The sequence below is a fragment of the Scyliorhinus canicula genome, chromosome 10, assembly GCF_902713615.1.
Source record: "Scyliorhinus canicula chromosome 10, sScyCan1.1, whole genome shotgun sequence".
Classification (NCBI taxonomy): Eukaryota; Metazoa; Chordata; class Chondrichthyes; order Carcharhiniformes; family Scyliorhinidae; genus Scyliorhinus; species Scyliorhinus canicula.
The window spans coordinates 1,630,776-1,651,518 of NC_052155.1; the positions used below are offsets into that span (position 1 = coordinate 1,630,776).

Here is a 20,743-nt window from a genome sequence, read left to right on the forward strand (position 1 = left end):
TGGTAAGATTTTAGAGTCTGTTATTAAAGATAAGATCGTGGAGTTCTGGGAAGTGCATGGTAAAATAGGACTGAGTCAGCACGGCTTTGTCAAGGGGCGGTCACGTCTAACACATCTGTTAGAGTTCTTTGAGGAAGTAACAAGGAAGTTGGACAAAGGAGAATCAGTGGACGTGATTTATTTAGATTTCCAGAAGGCCTTTGACAAGGTGCCGCATAGGAAACTGTTTAATAAATTAAAAGCCAAAGGTGTTAAGGGTAAGATCCTGGCATGGATAGAGGATTGGCTGACTGACAGAAGGCAGAGGGTGGGGATAAAGGGGTCTTTTTCAGGATGACAGCCTGTGACTCTCTCTCCACATCTTTTAATGGACTCTAGCGTCTCCTTCTGCTCTTTAATGGACTCTAATCTCTCTCTCCGCTCCTTCATTGACTCTTGTCTCTCTCTCTTTCTGTTCTTCAGTGCGCTCTTGCCTCACTCTCTGCTTTTTAAAGAATGGACTCCCGTCTCTCCTTCTGCTCTTTAGTGGATTCTCACTCTCTCTCCAAGCGCTTTAATGGACTCTGGCCTCTCTCTGAGCTCTTTAATGGACTCTCACTTCACTCTCTGTGCTTTTGAATGGTTTCTCACCTCTTTCAATTGACTCTTGCCTCTCTCTCCTTGCTCGTTAATTAACTCTCACCTCTGACTCCACTCTTTAATGCACTCTCACCTCTCTCTCTCTCTCTCTCTCTCTCTGCACTTTTTAATGGACATGCTCCTATCTGTCATGTTAATCACCCTGGGGTAACACAGACTGCAACTGGATGCAGTTGTACTTGAAAGCAGACTCCAAACTTTGACATTCGTTCAATACGCTTTATTGAACTTGTTACACTGTGTACACAGTTCGCTGTGGGTTTGACACTTTACTAATTTAAGCATGCTTACTATAACTAACGAGACCAGACCAGCTCTGAGCCACGTGTAGAAGGTGCTAACTGATATATACACCCTGACTGTCACTACAGTTGTCACCAGTGGAAAGAGGCAGAGTGCTGATGCCTCGTGTGTTTTATAGTGGGAAATCCCCTTCTAGTGTTCTGCCTGGTGATTGGTTGTGTTCTGTCCTGTGTGTTGATTGGCTGTACTGGGTGTCCATCACCGCCTGTCTGTATCTCATTATGTGCATGAGTGCACATCATGACACTATTGCTCCGTGCTCTTTAATGAACTTTCTCCGCTCTTTAATGAACTCTTGCATTTTTCTCTCCCCTTCAATGGACCCATTTCAGGTCATAGTCGGAAAACCTTCTCTCAACTGCTCCCAATGCATTTACATCTTGGCTTAAATAAGGAGGCCTGTTGGAGGGGGGTAGGGGGGAAAATTATACAAACTAGGTTAATGAATGAGTTGTTATCTATGTTACTGTTCTTTTTACACATTTGTAATAAAAAATAAGGAGACCGTTACTGTACACAGTACTCCAAATGTGCTCACTAGTGCCTTGTACAACTAAAGCATAACCTCCTTACTTTTGTATTCAATTCCCTCACAATGGACCAAAACATTGCAAGAGCTTTCAGAATTACTTGCTGTACCTGTATACTAGCTTTCTGTGATTTATGCACCAGGACACCCAGATCCCTCTGTACCTCAGAGCTCTGCAACCTATCACCATTTAGATAATAAGATTTTTTTTATTCTTCCTGTCAAAATCAACAAATCCACAATTTCCCACATAATACTCCATTTGCTAACTTTGCCCACTCACTTAAACTACCTATATCTTTCTGCAGTGTGCTTCTGTCCTCATCACAACTTACTTACTGGGGCTGGTTTAGCTCACTCGGCTAAATCGCTGGCTTTTAAAGCAGACCAAGCAGGCCAGCAGCACGGTTCGATTCCCGTAACAGCCTCCCCGGACAGGCGCCGGAATGTGGCGACTAGGGGCTTTTCACAGTAACTTCATTGAAGCCTACTCGTGACAATAAGCGATTTTCATTTCATTACCTATCTTTGTGGCATCAGCAAATTTGGCAACCATCCCTTCAAATCCTTCATCCAATTCATTTTATCATAAACCTTAAGTTAGCACAGTCCCAGATGACCATAGGCTGCTCTCCCCTTTGAGAGCTGACTGGTGGCGATTTAACTTGAGGGTCACCACACCTCAGGCGAGGGGCAGGGTTGAGAAGGCAGGGTCTTCATGAATAACTTCAGCCGCTACGAGAATTGAACCCGCGCTGCTGACGTCGCTCTGCGTCAGGAACTAGCTGTCCAGCCGATTGACCTAAACCGTATTATCTGAAATATCCCCTTAAAGGTTTGCGCATCTATGGGACTATCCCTGAAATTAATTTGCCAATTCACTTTAACCAACTCAGCTTTCATGCCCTCATAATTTCCCTTATTTAAGTTTAAAAACATAGGACGGAATTTACCGTTTGCCGACACCGATATCGTAATCGGCGATCGGGCCTTTTGATGTAAATACTAAAGCCCATATCAAAAATTAATTTTTAAAATGAATTCCATCTTAAGGCTGCAAACACAATCTCAGATTACAAAGCGTACAGCTTGCAATAATCAAAGCATGGATTTGAAACATTTGCAGCCTAACTAGAAGCAAATGAAACAATTCAATAAAGGTCAAAAAAGTGCACCATAAGTTAACATGAATCTACCATTGTTCAAAATGTGAATAAGTGTAGCAGTCAGCAGAAACCAGACCTGATAAAAAACATAAGTCACATTCCAAAACACAGCAAACACCCAAAGATGCAACATATTCACATCTATGTTGCACATTGAAGATTGACACCTAACCAACCAATCCAATTCATCAATTCAACTCATCCAGGCCAATTAGCACATTACAGAGGTAGGAACTGATGGAGTCAGATTGATAACATTTTCCTTAAAGATAGAGGTCCGTGCAGCCATTTTCATTCCGGGATCACTCTATACCATTTATTGAACTACTCGCTATCCTTATTTCATATTTTCATATTTCCACTCTGACTCTTAAGTCCGCGCAAGCTGTTTGCTTTGAGCAAGAAACCATTTCTGTATTTTTTAAAGTTCAATTTGTTTGAAAGCCACTAAGTTAATTATATCTCTTAAAGTCTTCTGCTGGCAGGGGCTTTACTGAGAATATTTGATTTGTAACCACAAGAAGATTTCAAACTCTCAATTATAATCAATAGACACAACAAAATATTTCATTTTGCACCCGAGACGCGTAGCTTACATTTCTACTGAGTTGAAATGTATACGAGACTGCACTTAAACCGCACGGTAGATTTCCACAATTGGAGTAGTACTGCTAAAGGGGAGGAGCGCTGAATCGGAGGAAATCAGAAGACCAGAAGGACAGGAAACCCAAAGACATCTATCCGAAGAACGGCTAGACTGGGCTGCGCTTTAAAACAGATTAACAGAGCCGGCGAATCCATCTACAGAAAACCAAGTTCATTCAGCGCAAGATTGATTCAGTCATATATTCAATAAGTTATTGTGTTTGATATTTTAAAATAAATGTTAAAAATTAGCTTCAAAATTAAACTTCAGACAATGTGGAAGCTGGTTTGAACTTTGATTTTTTTTTAAGATTAATTAAAACCTCGAGGAGGCTTGAAAAGTAAATCCATGTTGAGAACACACTGTTCCAAGACAATTGATAAAGATGGGTTTGGCAGCAATCCAGTCCATTTGGGTAAACAAAAAAGTTGAGAAAGATGCAAATAGCATCATTCCAAGTTATGCGCCCCTTTTTGTCTCTGTACAGAAATTAACCAGTTATTTTTGTTTTTAAAGTTTTGGGAGGGCTGGCATTGCCGAGTCTGATTAACTATTACTGAGCGGCTAATGTCGCTATGATAAGGAAGTGGATGGTGGGCACGGGGTCTATCTGGGAGAGGGTGGAGGCGGCTTCGTGCAGGGGCTCCAGCTTGGCAGCCCTGGTCACGGCTCCTCTACCGCTGCCGCCGGCCAGGTACTCCACCAACCCGGTAGTGGTGGCAACCCTGTGGATATGGGGCCAGTGGAGGAGGCATGTGGGGGAGATGGGGGCGCCAATCTGCGACAACCATCGGTTTGCCCCCGGGAGTATGGATGGGGGGTTTCGAGCATGGCGGCGGGCGGGGGTGGGGAGGGTGGGCGATATGTTCCTGGAAGTGAGCTTTGCGAGTCTGAGGAGCTTGGAGGAGAAATTTGGTCTGGTAAGGGGAAATGATTTCAGGTACCTACAGTTGCAGGACTTTGTCCGTAGACAGGTCCCATCCTTCCCACGCCTCCCGCCAATGGGGATCCAAGACAGATTCAATTTAAGGTCGTTCACCGGGCCCACATGACGTTGGCTCCGATGAGCAAATTCTTTGGGGTAGAGGACAAATGCGCTAGGTGCGCAGGAAGACCAGCGAACCACGTACACATGTTTTGGGCATGCCCGATGCTTCGGGGGTACTGGGAGGGATTTGCGGGGGTCATGTCCTGGGTGCTAAAAAGAAGGATGGCGATGGGTCCAGGGGTGGCAATTTTTGGGGTTTTGGAAGACCGGGGAGTCCAGGGTGAGAAAGAGGCCGATGTTTTGGCCTTTGCTTCCCTGATAGCCCGGCGACGAATATTATTGGCATGGAGGGACTCAAAGCCCCCGAAGACTGAGTTGTGGCTTTTGGACATGTCGAGTTTTCTGGGTATGGAAAAAATTAAGTTCGCCTTGAGGGGATCTGTACAGGGGTTCGCCCGAAGGTGGCAACCATTCATTGACTTCTTTGCGGGAGAGTGAACGTCAGGAGGGGGGGGGGGGGGGGGGGAGGTTAGAGTAGAGTAGAGTAGGAGGGATAAATTGGCGGGTAGGGCCGATGGGAGAGGAGCGGGCTTGTGCAGTATGTTATGATTTTGTACGTGGATGTTTGCACATTTTTGCCTTTTTTGCTTTCTTTCTGTTCATGTCTGTAACAATGCCGAAAAACTACCTCAATAAAATTGTTTGTTAAAAAAAAACAATTCATTGCTCAGTTTTAACAAGCCTACAGAATAATCAGCCTTTTTAACTGCCGACTGAACCTGCACATTAACTTTAACAAGGACTCCCAAGTCCTTTTGTGCTTCTGATTTCCTAAGCTTGTCGCCGACAAAGCATACCCCTGACTTCCAAAATCTTGGTCAGGATCTTGCCATTTCGGATATGCAGTGCCAGCTATCCGTCATTTCCTTCAGTATTGTTGAACTATTATTTACTGCATTATTATTCATTTATTAGTGAATTATTATTAATAATGTTATTACTCAATTACATAATCAATTTTGATAATTATTTTACCAATTATTACTAAATCATATACTCAACTTCAGTTATTTTACAGTATAATCATTTTATTGGTATACATGAAATTATTATTATTAATTATTTATTACTGAATTATGTAATCATGATATCAATTTTTAATCAGTGTATCAATGTTTTAAGCAATTTATCAATTTTTACTAAGTGATTTCCCTCATCTCCCTTCTCTATCAGGACTACCCGCTCAAAGAAATAAACGTGCACGAGACGCAATCTATGCTAAAATTATTCCTTTATATTGGGAGACAAGACTTGCCAATGAATTAAATAAAGTAATAACTATCATACAAAACGTAGCTGATTATATCGCCAATGCCCTAAATAAAATCTCTGACGAAATGCGAGCAATTTGAACCGTGGCATTATAAAATCGAATGGCACTTGACTACGTGCTAGCCGAAAAAGGTGGCATCTGCACCCTGATTGGTGCGGAGTGTTCCACTTTTATTCCAGATAATTCAAAAGAAGTTAAAGATCTGGCAGCACACATTCAAAAAAAAGTCGGATAGCTTGACACACCCGCAGATATCTCTATCTGGGAGAAACTTTGCGGGTGGTTGGGACCCACAGGAATGTCCCTAGTGCAGACAATCTTTTTTTTTTGTGTAGCAGGATTCATCATCTGCATAACATTCCTGTGATCAAATGTGTTAGTCAACTATTCATCAAACGCAGGGGCCCACCAATCAGGATGATTCACATTAATCCCACTGCACCACCATTCAATGAAATAGGACTAAAATATTACTGTTGAACCGTTACTAACCGATCAATTATTTGACTGTATTACTAATGTATTGCTTCCAGTACCGCCACAGTTGGCTGGGAGCTGTGCTGCTGGCCGGGAGGTTTCCGCGAGGGCTGAGGGGACTGGTGAGGGTTGGCCAAGGGGTGGCCAGGGGGCACTATTTGGCAGATCGGTCCACGCAAGACCAGCGCCATGTTTAACAGCACGGCCGCTGCAGGTTGTCGCCGTGTGCATGCGCTACCCGGAATTCTCCAGCTGTTTATATCATGGGAGCCGGGAATCTTACCCAGCGTGGTTGCTAGCCCCTTACCAGTCGCAGGATCGGTGAGGATTTGGCACCAATTTTGCCGTCGTAAAACGCCACGGTTCCCAAGCCTGCGTTGGCACTTAGCCGTAAAAACGGTGAATCCAGTCTCAGACCCACTCCACTCTCCCTCAACCAAAATGTAAAATTCAATCATATTATGGTCACTGTTACCTAGGGTGGCTCTGGAGGACACCTTCACTATTAATTATGTCCACCTCATTGTACAATACCAATTCATAGAATGATAGATTCCCTACAGTTCAGAAGGAGCCTACCTAGAAGCAAATAAAACAATTCAATAAAATTCAAAAAAGTGCACCATAAGTTAATATGGATCTACCATTGTACAAAATGTGAATATGTGTAGCAGTCAGCAGAAACCAGATCTGATAAAAAGTGTAAGTCACATTCCAACACAAGGTCTGCAACGGCCCTCGAAAAAGAGTACTGCCCCGCCCTATCCGTATAGCCTAACCTGCCCCGCCCTATCCGTATAGCCTAACCTGCCCCGCCCTATCCGTATAGCCTAACCTGCCCCGCCCTATCCGTATAGCCTAACCTGCCCCGCCCTATCCGTATAGCCTAACCTGCCCCGCCCTATCCGTATAGCCTAACCTGCCCCGCCCTATCCGTATAGCCTAACCTGCCCCGCCCTATCCGTATAGCCTAACCTGCCCCGCCCTATCCGTATAGCCTAACCTGCCCCGCCCTATCCGTATAGCCTAACCTGCCCCGCCCTATCCGTATAGCCTAACCTGCCCCGCCCTATCCGTATAGCCTAACCTGCCCCGCCCTATCCGTATAGCCTAACCTGTACATCCCTGGACATGAAGGAGAAACTTTAACTTGGCTAATCCACCTAACCTGCACTTAATTAGACTATGGGAGGAAAGCAGAGCACCCAGACAGAGGAAACCCACGCGGACACGGAGAGAACATACAAATTCCACGCAGACAGTCGCCCAAGGCTAGACTCGATCTCGGGTCCTTGGTGTTGTGAAGCAGCAGTGCTAACCACTATGTCCCCATGCGCCTGCTCTCTGGTTGGTTCCAGAACATGCTATTCTAAGAAACTATCCCAGAAACATTCAGTGAACTAGGGGTCACTGTTTAAAAATAAAAGGTTGCTCATTTAAGTCAGAGGTGACGAGAAATTGTATCCCACAGGGAACAAGAATCTTTGGCATTATCATCCTCAATAGGCAGTGGAAGCAGAATTAATGAATATATTTAAGGCAGAGGCAAATAGATTATTGATCACCAAGTGGGTGAAAGGTTATTGGAAGGAATGTGGGGTTGAAGGAAGGAATTGAGGTTACAATCAGATCAGCCGCAATCTTATTGAATGGGATAGTAGATTTGACGGGCCGAGTGGCCAGCTGCTCCTAATTAATATGTTTGGATGTATGTTGATATCAATCAATGTCTTTATCACATTGCAAGGAGACTGGGAAAAAAATCACAGGCGCATCTCATCACACTGCGTCCAACATAAGCTTGACCAGGTTGTACATCAAACAGAGAACACACATCCTACCTTCAGGGGACTCCTCCTGCACATAGGTTCCAGTTAAATATCGGTGAACAAGGGCAGACTTCCCACTCGACAGATTCCCCACGATTCCCTGGCAAAAAGAACATACTCAGATCAGTAATGATATAACAAAATGTTGACACACAAGGAGTTGAACACCCGTCACTGATTCCTGGGACGGCTGGATTGTCGCATGAGGAGAGACTGCGTCGAGTGCGTCAATATTCACTGGAATTTAGAAGAATGAGAAGGGATCTCATTGAAAAGTTTATCATTCTGACAGGGCTGGACTGACTGGATGCAGAGTTGTTGCTTCCTTTGGCTGGAGGAGTCTAAATCCTGGGGTCACGGTCTCCGGATACGGGGCAGGCCGTTTTGGAGTGAGAAGAGGTGAAAGCTCTTCACTCAGAGGGTTCTGAACCTGTGGAATTCTCGACCACAGAAGGCTGTGGAGGACAAGTCACTGAGTATATTTAAGAAGGAAATAGATTTCACGGCTCCATCGGGCTGTGGGGGGAGAGTGGGAGTATGATGTTTAGATAGAGAATCAGCCAGGATCATAATGAATGGCAGAACAGGCTGAAAGGACCGTATGGTGGACTCCTGCTCCTATTTTCTCTCATGTTAATCCCTGTGACCGCCTGCTAGGTCAACGGTGATGAGAAAAATCACTCAGTTCTCCAATTCACTTAAATTTCTGTGGGAAACGGAGACAAATGCTGTTGTTGTTGTTGAAAAAGAGCCGATGAAGAGTGGGTGGACAGGCACTTGTGTCTCTGAGTCAGACGTTTTAGTTTTGCAGGTCCTTGTGTAATAGAACATAGAACATTACAGCGCAGTACAGACCCTTCGGCCCACGATGTTGCACCGTCCTGTGAAACCTCTCTAAAGTCCCTCTACACTGTTCCCTAATCGTCCATATGCCTATCCAATGACCATTTGAATGCGTTTAGCGTTGGCGAGTCCACTACTGTTGCAGGCAGGGCATTCCACGGCCTTACTACTCTCTGAGTAAAGAACCTGCCTCTGACATTTGTCCTATATCTATCTCCCCTCAATTTAAAGCTATGTCCCCTCGTGCTGGACATCACCATCCGAGGAAAAAGGCTCTCAATGTCCACCCTATCTAACCCTCTGATCATCTTGTATGCCTCAATTAAGTCCCCTCTTAACCTTCTTCTTTCTAACGAAAACAACCTCAAGTCCATCAGCCTTTCCTCATAAGATCTTCCCTCCATACCAGGCAACATCCTTGTAAATCTCCTCTGTACCCTTTCCAATGCTTCCACATCCTTCCTATAATGTGGCGACCAGAACCGCACACAATACTCCAAATGCGGCCGCACCAGAGTTTTGTACAACTGCAACATGACCTCATGGCTCCGAAACTCAATTCCTCTACCAATAAAAGCTAACACACCGTACGCCTTCTTAACAACCCTCTCAACCTGGGTGGCAACTTTCAGGGATCTATGGACATGGACACCGAGATCTCTCTGCTCATCCACACTACCAAGAATCTTACCATTAGCCCAGTACTCTGCCTTTCTGTTATTCCTTCCAAAATGAATCACCTCACACTTTTCTGCATTAAACTCCATTTGCCACCTGTCAGCCCAGCTCTGCAGCTTATCTATGTCCCTCTGTAACTTGTAACATCCTTCTACACTGTCCACAACTCCACCGACTTTATTGAAATTGAAAATCACTTATTGTCACGAGTAGGCTTCAATGAAGTCACTGTGAAAAGCCCCTGGTCGCCACATTTCGGCGCCTGTCCGGGGAGGCTGGTACGGGAATCGAACCGTGCTGCTGGCCTGCTTGAAAAGCCAGTGATTTGGCCCAGTGAGCTAAACCAGCCCTTTAGTATCATCTGCAAATTTACTCACCCATCCTTCTACGCCCTCCTCCAGGTCATTTATAAAAATGACAAACATCAACGGCCCCAAAACAGATCCTTGTGGCACACCACTAGTAACTGGACACCAGTCAGAGCATTTCCCATCAACCACCACTCTTTGTCTTCTATCAGCTAGCCAATTTCTGATCCGAACTGCTAAATCACCCTGAATCCCATCCCTCCGTATTTTCTACAATAGCCTACCGTGGGGAACCTTATCAAACGCTTTACTGAAATCCATATACACCACATCAACTGCTTTACCCTCATCCACCTGTTTGGTCACCTTCTCGAAGAACTCAATGAGGTTTGTGAGGCACGACCTACCCGTCACAAAACCATGTTGACTATCTCTAATCAAATTATTCCTTTCCAGATGATTATACATCCTAACTCACGTTAGTGGGTTCTATTGTCACTTCAGGAGCTGTAACACAGGAGGATACTCCAGTGTTGTACTGAGGGAATGCCGCACTGCTCGAGGGACATAGAATCATCGAATTTACCGTGCAGAAGGAGGCCATTTGGCCCATCGAGTCAGCACCCGCCCTTGCAAAGAGCACCCTACTGATGCCCACGTATCTACCCTATCACCGTAACCCAGTAATACCCACTTAACATTTTTTGCACACGAAGGGCAATTTAGCATGGCCAATCCACCTAACCCGCACATCTTTTGACTGTGGGAGGAAACCGGAGCACCCGGAGGAAACCCACGCACACAAGGGGAGAACGTGCAGATTCCGCACAGACAGTGACCCAAGCCGGGAATCAAACCTGGAACACTGGAGCTGTGAAGCAACTATGCTACCACTGTGCTACCATGTTCTCTTGACTTCAGTACAGTGAACTGTCGGAGGATCAATTCTGAGTGGAGTGCTGCACTGTCATGGGGTCTGTAATAAGGGAGTTTGTTTCTATTTGTTCACGCGATGTGGGTGTCGCTGGGTCAGCATTTGTTTTCCATCCCTGAGGATCCTTAATAGTCGACCACGTTGCTGTGGGTCTGGAGTCACATGTAGGCCAGACCAGGTAAGGACGGCAGATTTAGCTCCCTAAAGGACATTAGTGAACCAGATGGGTTTTTACGACAATCGACAATGGTTTCATGGTCATCATTAGACTTTTATTGAATTCAAATTCACCATCTGCCCTGGTGGGATTCGAACCCACATCCCCGGAGACAAATTTGTCCAGTGGCAAATACCACTACGCAACTACCACACTGTCAGAGGGTCAGTACTGAGGGAGTGCTGCACTGTCAGAGGGTCAGTACTGAGGGAGTGCTGCACTGTCAGAGGGTCAGTACTGAGGGAGCGCCGCACTGTCAGAGGGTCAGTACTGAGGGAGTGCCGCACTGTCAGAGGGTCAGTACTGAGGGAGTGCTGCACTGTCAGAGGGTCAGTACTGAGGGAGTGCTGCACTGTCAGAGGGTCAGTACTGAGGGAGTGCTGCACTGTCAGAGGGTCAGTACTGAGGGAGTGCTGCACTGCCAGAGGGTCAGTACTGAGGGAGTGCCGCACTGTCAGAGGGTCAGTACTGAGGGAGTGCTGCACTGTCAGAGGGTCAGTACTGAGGGAGTGCTGCACTGTCAGAGGGTCAGTACTGAGGGAGTGCTGCACTGTCAGAGGGTCAGTACTGAGGGAGTGCTGCACTGTCAGAGGGTCAGTACTGAGGGAGTGCTGCACTGCCAGAGGGTCAGTACTGAGGGAGTGCCGCACTGTCAGAGGGTCAGTACTGAGGGAGTGCTGCACTGTCAGAGGGTCAGTACTGAGGGAGTGCCGCACTGTCAGAGGGTCAGTACTGAGGGAGTGCTGCACTGTCAGAGGGTCAGTACTGAGGGAGTGCCGCACTGTCAGAGGGTCAGTACTGAGGTAGTGCTGCACTGTCAGAGGGTCAGTACTGAGGGAGTGCTGCACTGTCAGAGGGTCAGTACTGAGGGAGTGCCGCACTGTCAGAGGGTCAGTACTGAGGGAGTGCCGCACTGTCAGAGGGTCAGTACTGAGGGAGTGCTGCACTGTCAGAGGGTCAGTACTGAGGGAGTGCCGCACTGTCAGAGGGTCAGTACTGAGGGAGTGCCGCACTGTCAGAGGGTCAGTACTGAGGGAGTGCTGCACTGTCAGAGGGTCAGTACTGAGGGAGTGCAGCACTGTCAGAGGGTCAGTACTGAGGGAGTGCCGCACTGTCAGAGGGTCAGTACTGAGGGAGCGTTGCACTGTCAGAGGGTCAGTACTGAGGGAGCGTTGCACTGTCAGAGGGTCAGTACTGAGGGAGCGTTGCACTGTCAGAGGGTCAGTACTGAGGGAGCGTTGCACTGTCAGAGGGTCAGTACTGAGGGAGTGCTGCACTGTCAGAGGGTCAGTACTGAGGGACTGCCGCACTGTCAGAGGGTCAGTACTGAGGGAGTGCCGCACTGTCAGAGGGTCAGTACTGAGGGAGTACTGCACTGTCAGAGGGTCAGTACAGAGGGAGTGCTGCACTGTCAGAGGGTCAGTACTGAGGGAGTGCTGCACTGTCAGAGGGTCAGTACTGAGGGAGTGCCGCACTGTCAGAGGGTCAGTACTGAGGGAGCGCTGCACTGTGAGGGGTTCAGTTCTGAGAGAGTGCCGCACTGTCAGGGGGTCAGTAATGCGGGCACTGCTGGAGGTGAAGTCTTTTGGATCATTTATTAAATGGGGCAATTATAAGATCTCATCAATGAATTCTGGCCAATGTTTATTCTCAACCAACACCATCACAAACAGATGAACTGGTCATTTACTATACAGTTTCTGGTGTTGATTTGCTGTGCATGTAATGACTGCCATATTTGCCTAATTAACAATGGTATCTAAACTTCAAAAGTAATTCATAAGCCGGAGTGAACTTGTGCATCTGTGTGTCTGGTTCAATGTTGTCGAACACTGCCATTTTTCACTCAGCCATTAGGGGGAGGTAAGAAACTGTGTTTTCCAATGATTTGCTGCTTGGGAGAGCACTGCTCTCTATTGAATAATTCTCAATTCACAGAGGAATCAGTCTGATTAATATCAGAGCAGCACACTGACAGGGTACACTCCCACTCTGGGGCTGGTTTAGCACACTGGGCTAAATAGCTGGCTTTTAAAGCAAACCAAGGCAGGCCAGCAGCACGGTTCAATTCCCGTACCAGCCTCCCCAAACAGGCGCCGGAATGTGGCGACTAGGGGCTTTTCACAGCAACTTAATTGAAGCCTACTCGTGGCAATAAGTGATTTTCATTCATTCATTCACAAACACCTGGCCCACTGACAGTCGTCTGGTACACTCGGCACAGACACAGGGCCCACTGCCAGTCGCCTGGTACACTCCGTACAAACATAGGGCCCACTGACAGTCGCCTGGTACACTCCGCACAGACACAGGGCCCACTGCCAGTCGCTTGGTACACTCCGTACAAACAGAGGGCCCACTGACAGTCGCCTGGTACACTCGGCACAGACACAGGGCCCACTGCCAGTCGCCTGGTACACTCGGCACAAACACAGGGCCCACTGCCAGTCGCCTGGTACACTCCGCACAAACACAGGGCACACTGACAGCCGCCTGGTACACTCCGCACAAACACAGGGCACACTGCCAGTCGCCTGGTACACTCCACACAAACACAGGGCACACTGACAGCCGCCTGGTACACTCCGCACAGACACAGGGCCCACTGCCAGTCGCCTGGTACACTCGGCACAAACACAGGGCCCACCGACAGTCGCCTGGTACACTCCGCACAAACACAGGGCCCACTGACAGTCGCCTGGTACACTCCGCACAGACACAGGGCCCACTGACAGTCGCCTGGTACACTCGGCACAAACACAGGGTCACTGACAGTCGCCTGGTACACTCCGCACAAACACAGGGCCCACTGACAGTCGCCTGGTACACTCCGCACAAACACCTGGCCCACTGACAGTCGCCTGGTACACTCCGCACAGACACAGGGCCCACTGACAGCCGCCTGGTACACTCCGCACAAACACAGGGCCCACTGACAGTCGCCTGGTACACTCGGCACAAACACAGGGCCCACTGACAGCCGCCTGGTACACTCCGCACAAACACAGGGCCCACTGCCAGTCGCCTGGTACACTCGGCACAAACACAGGGCCCACTGACAGCCGCCTGGTACACTCCGCACAGACACAGGGCCCACTGACAGTCGCCTGGTACACTCCGTACAAACAGAGGGCCCACTGACAGTCGCCTGGTAAACTCCGCACAAACACAGGGCCCACTGACAGCCGCCTGGTACACTCCGCACAAACACAGGGCACACTGACAGTCGCCTGGTACACTCCGCACAAACACAGGGCTCACTGCCAGTCGCCTGGTACACTCCGCACAAACACAGGGCCCACTGACAGCCGCCTGGTACACTCGGCACAAACACAGGGTCACTGACAGTCGCCTGGTACACTCCGCACAAACACAGGGCCCACTGACAGTCGCCTGGTACACTCCGCACAAACACCTGGCCCACTGACAGTCGCCTGGTACACTCCGCACAAACACAGGGCCCACTGACAGTCGCCTGGTACACTCCGCACAAACACAGGGCCCACTGACAGCCGCCTGGTACACTCCGCACAAACACAGGGCCCACTGACAGCCGCCTGGTACACTCCGCACAAACACAGGGCCCACTGCCAGTCGCCTGGTACACTCCGCACAAACACAGGGCACACTGCCAGTCGCCTGGTACACTCCGCACAAACACAGGGCACACTGACAGCCGCCTGGTACACTCCGCACAAACACAGGGCACACTGCCAGTCGCCTGGTACACTCCGCACAAACACAGGGCCCACTGCCAGTCGCCTGGTACACTCCGCACAAACACAGGGCACACTGACAGCCGCCTGGTACACTCCGCACAAACACAGGGCCCACTGCCAGTCGCCTGGTACACTCGGCACAAACACAGGGCCCACCGACAGTCGCCTGGTACACTCCGCACAAACACAGGGCACACTGCCAGTCGCCTGGTACACTCCGCACAAACACAGGGCCCACTGACAGTCGCCTGGTACACTCGGCACAAACACAGGGCCCACTGACAGTCGCCTGGTACACTCCGCACAAACACAGGGCACACTGACAGTCGCCTGGTACACTCCGCACAAACACAGGGCCCACTGACAGTCGCCTGGTACACTCGGCACAAACACAGGGCCCACTGACAGTCGCCTGGTACACTCCGCACAAACACAGGGCACACTGACAGTCGCCTGGTACACTCCGTACAAACACAGGGTCCACTGACAGCCGCCTGGTACACTCCGCACAAACACAAGGCCCACTGACAGTCGCCTGGTACACTCGGCACAAACACAGGGCCCACTGCCAGTCGCCTGGTACACTCGGCACAAACACAGGGCCCACTGACAGTCGCCTGGTTCACTCCGTACAAACACAGGGCACACTGACAGTCGCCTGGTACACTCCGCACAGACACAGGGCACACTGACAGTCGCCTGGTACACTCCGCACAGACACCTGGCCCACTGACAGTCGCCTGGTACACTCCGCACAAACACCTGGCCCACTGACAGTCGCCTGGTACACTCCGCACAGACACAGGGCCCACTGACAGTCGCCTGGTACACTCCGTACAAACACAGGGTCACTGACAGTCGCCTGGTACACTCCGCACAAACACCTGGCCCACTGACAGTCGCCTGGTACACTCGGCACAAACACAGGGCCCACTGACAGTCGCCTGGTACACTCCGCACAAACACAGGGTCCACTGACAGTCGCCTGGTACACTCGGCACAAACACAGGACCCACTGACAGCCGCCTGGTACACTCCGCACAAACACAGGGCCCACTGCCAGTCGCCTGGTACACTCCGCACAAACACAGGGCATACTGACAGTCGCCTGGTACACTCCGCACAAACACAGGGCACACTGACAGTCGCCTGGTACACTCCGCACAAACACAGGGCCCACTGACAGTCGCCTGGTACACTCCGCACAAACACAGGGCCCACTGCCAGTCGCCTGGTACACTCCGCACAAACACAGGACACACTGACAGTCGCCTGGTACACTCCGCACAAACACAGGGCCCACTGACAGTCGCCTGGTACACTCCGCACAAACACAGGGCCCACTGACAGTCGCCTGGTACACTCCGCACAAACACAGGACACACTGACAGTCGCCTGGTACACTCCGCACAGACACAGGGCCCACTGACAGTCGCCTGGTACACTCCGCACAGACACAGGGCCCACTGACAGTCGCCTGGTACACTCCGCACAAACACAGGGCCCACTGACAGCCGCCTGGTACACTCGGCACAAACACAGGACCCACTGACAGCCGCCTGGTACACTCGGCACAAACACCTGGCCCACTGACAGCCGCCTGGTACACTCGGCACAAACACCTGGCCCACTGACAGTCGCCTGGTACACTCCGCACAAACACAGGGCCCACTGACAGTCGCCTGGTACACTCGGCACAAACACAGGGCCCACTGACAGCTGCCTGGTACACTCCGCACAAACACAGGACACACTGACAGTCGCCTGGTACACTCCGCACAAACACAGGACACACTGACAGCCGCCTGGTACACTCCGCACAAACACAGGGCCCACTGCCAGTCGCCTGGTACACTCCGTACAAACACAGGGCCCACTGCCAGCCGCCTGGTACACTCGGCACAGACACAGGGCCCACTGCCAGTCGCCTGGTACACTCCGCACAGACACAGGGCCCACTGCCAGTCGCCTGGTACACTCCGCACAAACACAGGGCCCACTGACAGTCGCCTGGTACACTCCGCACAAACACAGGGCACACTGCCAGTCGCCTGGTACACTCCGCACAGACACAGGGCACACTGCCAGTCGCCTGGTACACTCCGCACAGACACAGGGCCCACTGACAGTCGCCTGGTACACTCCGTACAAACACAGGGCCCACTGACAGTCGCCTGGTACACTCCGCACAAACACAGGGCACACTGCCAGTCGCCTGGTACACTCCGCACAAACACAGGACACACTGCCAGTCGCCTGGTACACTCGGCACAAACACAGGGCCCACTGACAGTCGCCTGGTACACTCCGCACAAACACAGGGCCCACTGACAGTCGCCTGGTACACTCGGCACAAACACAGGGCCCACTGACAGTCGCCTGGTACACTCCGTACAAACACAGGGTCCACTGACAGCCGCCTGGTACACTCCGCACAAACACAGGGCCCACTGACAGTCGCCTGGTACACTCGGCACAAACACAGGGCCCACTGACAGTCGCCTGGTACACTCCGTACAAACACAGGGTCCACTGACAGCCGCCTGGTACACTCCGCACAAACACAGGGCCCACTGACAGTCGCCTGGTACACTCGGCACAAACACAGGGTCCACTGACAGTCGCCTGGTACACTCCGCACAAACACCTGGCCCACTGACAGTCGCCTGGTACACTCCGCACAAACACAGGGCCCACCGACAGTCGCCTGGTACACTCCGCACAAACACAGGGCCCACTGACAGTCGCCTGGTACACTCGGCACAAACACAGGGCCCACTGACAGTCGCCTGGTACACTCCGTACAAACACAGGGTCCACTGACAGCCGCCTGGTACACTCCGCACAAACACAGGGCCCACTGACAGTCGCCTGGTACACTCGGCACAAACACAGGGTCCACTGACAGTCGCCTGGTACACTCCGCACAAACACAGGGCCCACTGCCAGCCGCCTGGTACACTCCGCACAAACACAGGGCACACTGCCAGTCGCCTGGTACACTCGGCACAAACACCTGGCCCACTGACAGTCGCCTGGTACACTCCGCACAAACACAGGGCACACTGACAGTCGCCTGGTACACTCCGCACAAACACAGGGCACACTGACAGTCGCCTGGTACACTCGGCTCAAACACAGGGCACCTGGTCTATCTTCCTATTTCTAGCCTCACCGGCACGTGGCACAGGGAGTAATACTGAGATTACAACCTTCGAGGTCCTGCTTTTTAGCTTACTGCCTAACTCCCTGAACCCCTTCTGCAGGACCTCATCACTCTTCCTGCCGATATTGTTAGTACCTGCGACCTCTGGCTGTTCACCCTCCCCCTTCAGGATGTCCTGTGTTCGTTCAGAGACATCCTTGACCCTGACACCAGGAAGGCAACACACCATCCTGGAGTCTCTTTCACGTCCACAGAACAGCCTATCTGTGCCCCTGACTATAGAGTCTCCTATGACTATTGCTCTTCTGCACTTTGCCCCTCCCTGCTGAGCAACAGAGCCAGTTGTGGTGCCACTGTTAGGGCTGCTGCTGTTTCATCTGATAGGCTATCCCCCACAACAGTATCCAAAACGGTACCTGTTAGAGAGGGGGACAGCCACAGAGAATTCCTGCACTGACTGCCTGCCCTTTCTAGCGGTTACCCATCTGTCTGCCTACACCTTGGGTGTGACCAAATCTCTATAACTCCTATCTATGACTCTTTCCGCCACATGTATGCTCCTACGTGCATCCAGCTGCTGCTCCAGCTGAACCACGCCGTCTGTGAGGAGCTGCCATGAGTTACACTTGCTGCAAATGTAGTCGACCGGAACACTGGAAGCGTCACAGATCTGCCACATCTCACAGTTCCCCTACCTTATTTCGTATACTCCTGGCATTGAAGTAGACACACTTCAAACCACCTACCTGAACACTGCTACCCTCCTGCAAAGTCAAATCTGTGCTCCTGACCTCTATACTCTCAATCTCCCGTACCCCAAAACTACAATCCAGGGTCCCATGCCCATGCCCCTGCTGAATTAGTTTAATTCACTCACTCACACTCTCACTCAGTCACTCATTCACTCACTCACACTCAGTCACTCACTCTCTCTCTCTCTTTCTCACTCACTCACACCTCACTCACTCACAGTATGATACCATTGTGTCTGTCAAGGTAATAATGCCCAAGGTGTGAGCTCTCATTGTGCAGAGCAGTGATGATAGTACTGAGCTTTATCACAGTGATGTATTGTGTGTGTGATACACTTTGAGCATTATGTAATGGAGATTTTCTGAAGTGTTTTTTTAAACAGGCTGACACTGCTGTTCTGGGCACTTGGGCTGCTCAGGCCTGTTTTTTGGGTTGTGCGCTTTGTTCTGTGTCAGCACAGAGTGCTAATTACATAGTACAGCCCAAAATCAACACAAACAGGACAAAGAACCTTCGGTGTGGATCCACCCCTTCATTAAGTGAACAAATGGCCCTTGATGGTACCTGACAACCAACAGTGAGGATCAGTAGGAAAGCACACAATACCATGGCTCCTTGTCTCGAGGGTTAAGTAATGGATACCTGGATCTCTGCCACTCTGCCAAACCCCGAAACTTCACACCACTTTCATGGTGTCCTCTTCACTCTCCACAGAGCAATAGAAGGGAGAAGTGGGCTCAATTTCCCAGGGCTGGGAAACATGCACTAAAGTGAGGTCACCAGAGAAGGGGAGAGATCATCAGGAGGAGGACAACAGAAATGTGTATTTACATCGCATTCATGTACACAGTAACAAGCCTGAAAGTGCTCCACAGGATCATTATCAAACAAAATGCAACACGGAGCCACATTCAGAGATATTGGTGCGGGAGGTTTTCAGGAATATTTTAAAGGGTGACAGAGAGGTGCAGGAGTTTAAAGAAGGAATTCCAACATCTGGACCCGGACAGCTGGCAGCCTGGATGCTAAAGGTGGAGCAATAGAAATTGGGGAAGGTCAAGAGATCAGGATTAAGGGGCAGAGATATTTTGAAGGATTGTGGGGCAGGGGAAGATGACCGGATTTGAGAACAGAGATGGGGATGTGGGTGAGCAAGCATAGGAACGGTGGGTAAAAGTGTGATTTAGGATATGGGCTGCAGAGTTTGGAGGACCTCACGTTTACAGAGGGTAGAATGCGGCAGAGCAGCTGGGAGAGCGTTGGAATTGTCACCTCTGGGGGTGAAAAGGCTTGTCAGAGGGTTTCAGCAGCAAAGCAGCTGTGAAAGGGGCCAAGTCAGCCAATGTAATTGAGGAGAAATAAAGAACAAAGAAAAGTACAACACAGGAACAGGCCCTTCGGCCCTCCAAGCCCGTGCCGACCATGCTGCCCGTCTGAACTAAAATCTTCTGCATTTCCGGGGTCCGTATCCCTCTATTCCCATCCTATTCATGTCTTTGTCAAGATGCCCCTTAAATGTCACTATCGTCCCTGCTTCCACCACCTCCTCCGGCAGCGAGTTCCAGGCACCCACTGTGTAAAAAAACTTACCTCGTACATCTACTCTAAACCTTGCCCCTCGCACCTTAAACCTATGCCCCCGAGTAATTGACCCCTCCATCCTGGGGAAAAAGCCTCTGACTATCCACTCTGTCTATTCCACTCATAATTTTGTAGACCTCTATCAGGTCGTCCCTCAACCTCCTTCGTTCCAGTGAGAACAAACCGAGTTTATTCAACCGAGGCTCAGATGTTTATCCTGGAGTAAAATATGACACCAAGATTGTCAACAGTCTGGTTAAGATTCATACAGCTGACGGAGAAGGATGGAATCGCTAGCTAGGAAACCTTGTTTGTAGCAGGGAGCATAGACAATGATTTCAAACTTCCCAATATTTAATTGGAGGAAATTTCTGTTCATCCACTACGGAGTGTTGGATAAACGGTTTAATAACTTAGCAACAATGGAGGAGTGAGACACCAGAGAATGAGAAAAACTCAGTGAGAATCCGAAACTCACTGAGTGCCTTTGGATGATGTTTGTCAGAGACAGCATCCAGATGAGAACTGGGTGAGGGCCAATGGTAGATCCTAATGGGTCATCACAGATAACGGAGCTGAAGAGAAGTCATTTCAAGTCATTCAGTCATTCTCTGGCTACGATTCGATAGAACTC

General features: G+C 49.9%; 1 protein-coding gene across 2 annotated transcripts in view; it reads right to left on the reverse strand.

Annotated features, from left to right (window-relative positions):
• LOC119972178 (arf-GAP with GTPase, ANK repeat and PH domain-containing protein 3-like) overlaps positions 1-20,743 on the reverse strand; it is a 965,193-nt gene that overhangs the window by 522,224 nt on the left and 422,226 nt on the right. For both annotated transcript variants that reach the window (XM_038808502.1, XM_038808500.1), the window contains exon 3: positions 7,923-8,010. In XM_038808502.1, the coding sequence (XP_038664430.1) occupies positions 7,923-8,010 (88 nt within the window). The remainder of the gene's footprint in view (positions 1-7,922; positions 8,011-20,743) is intronic.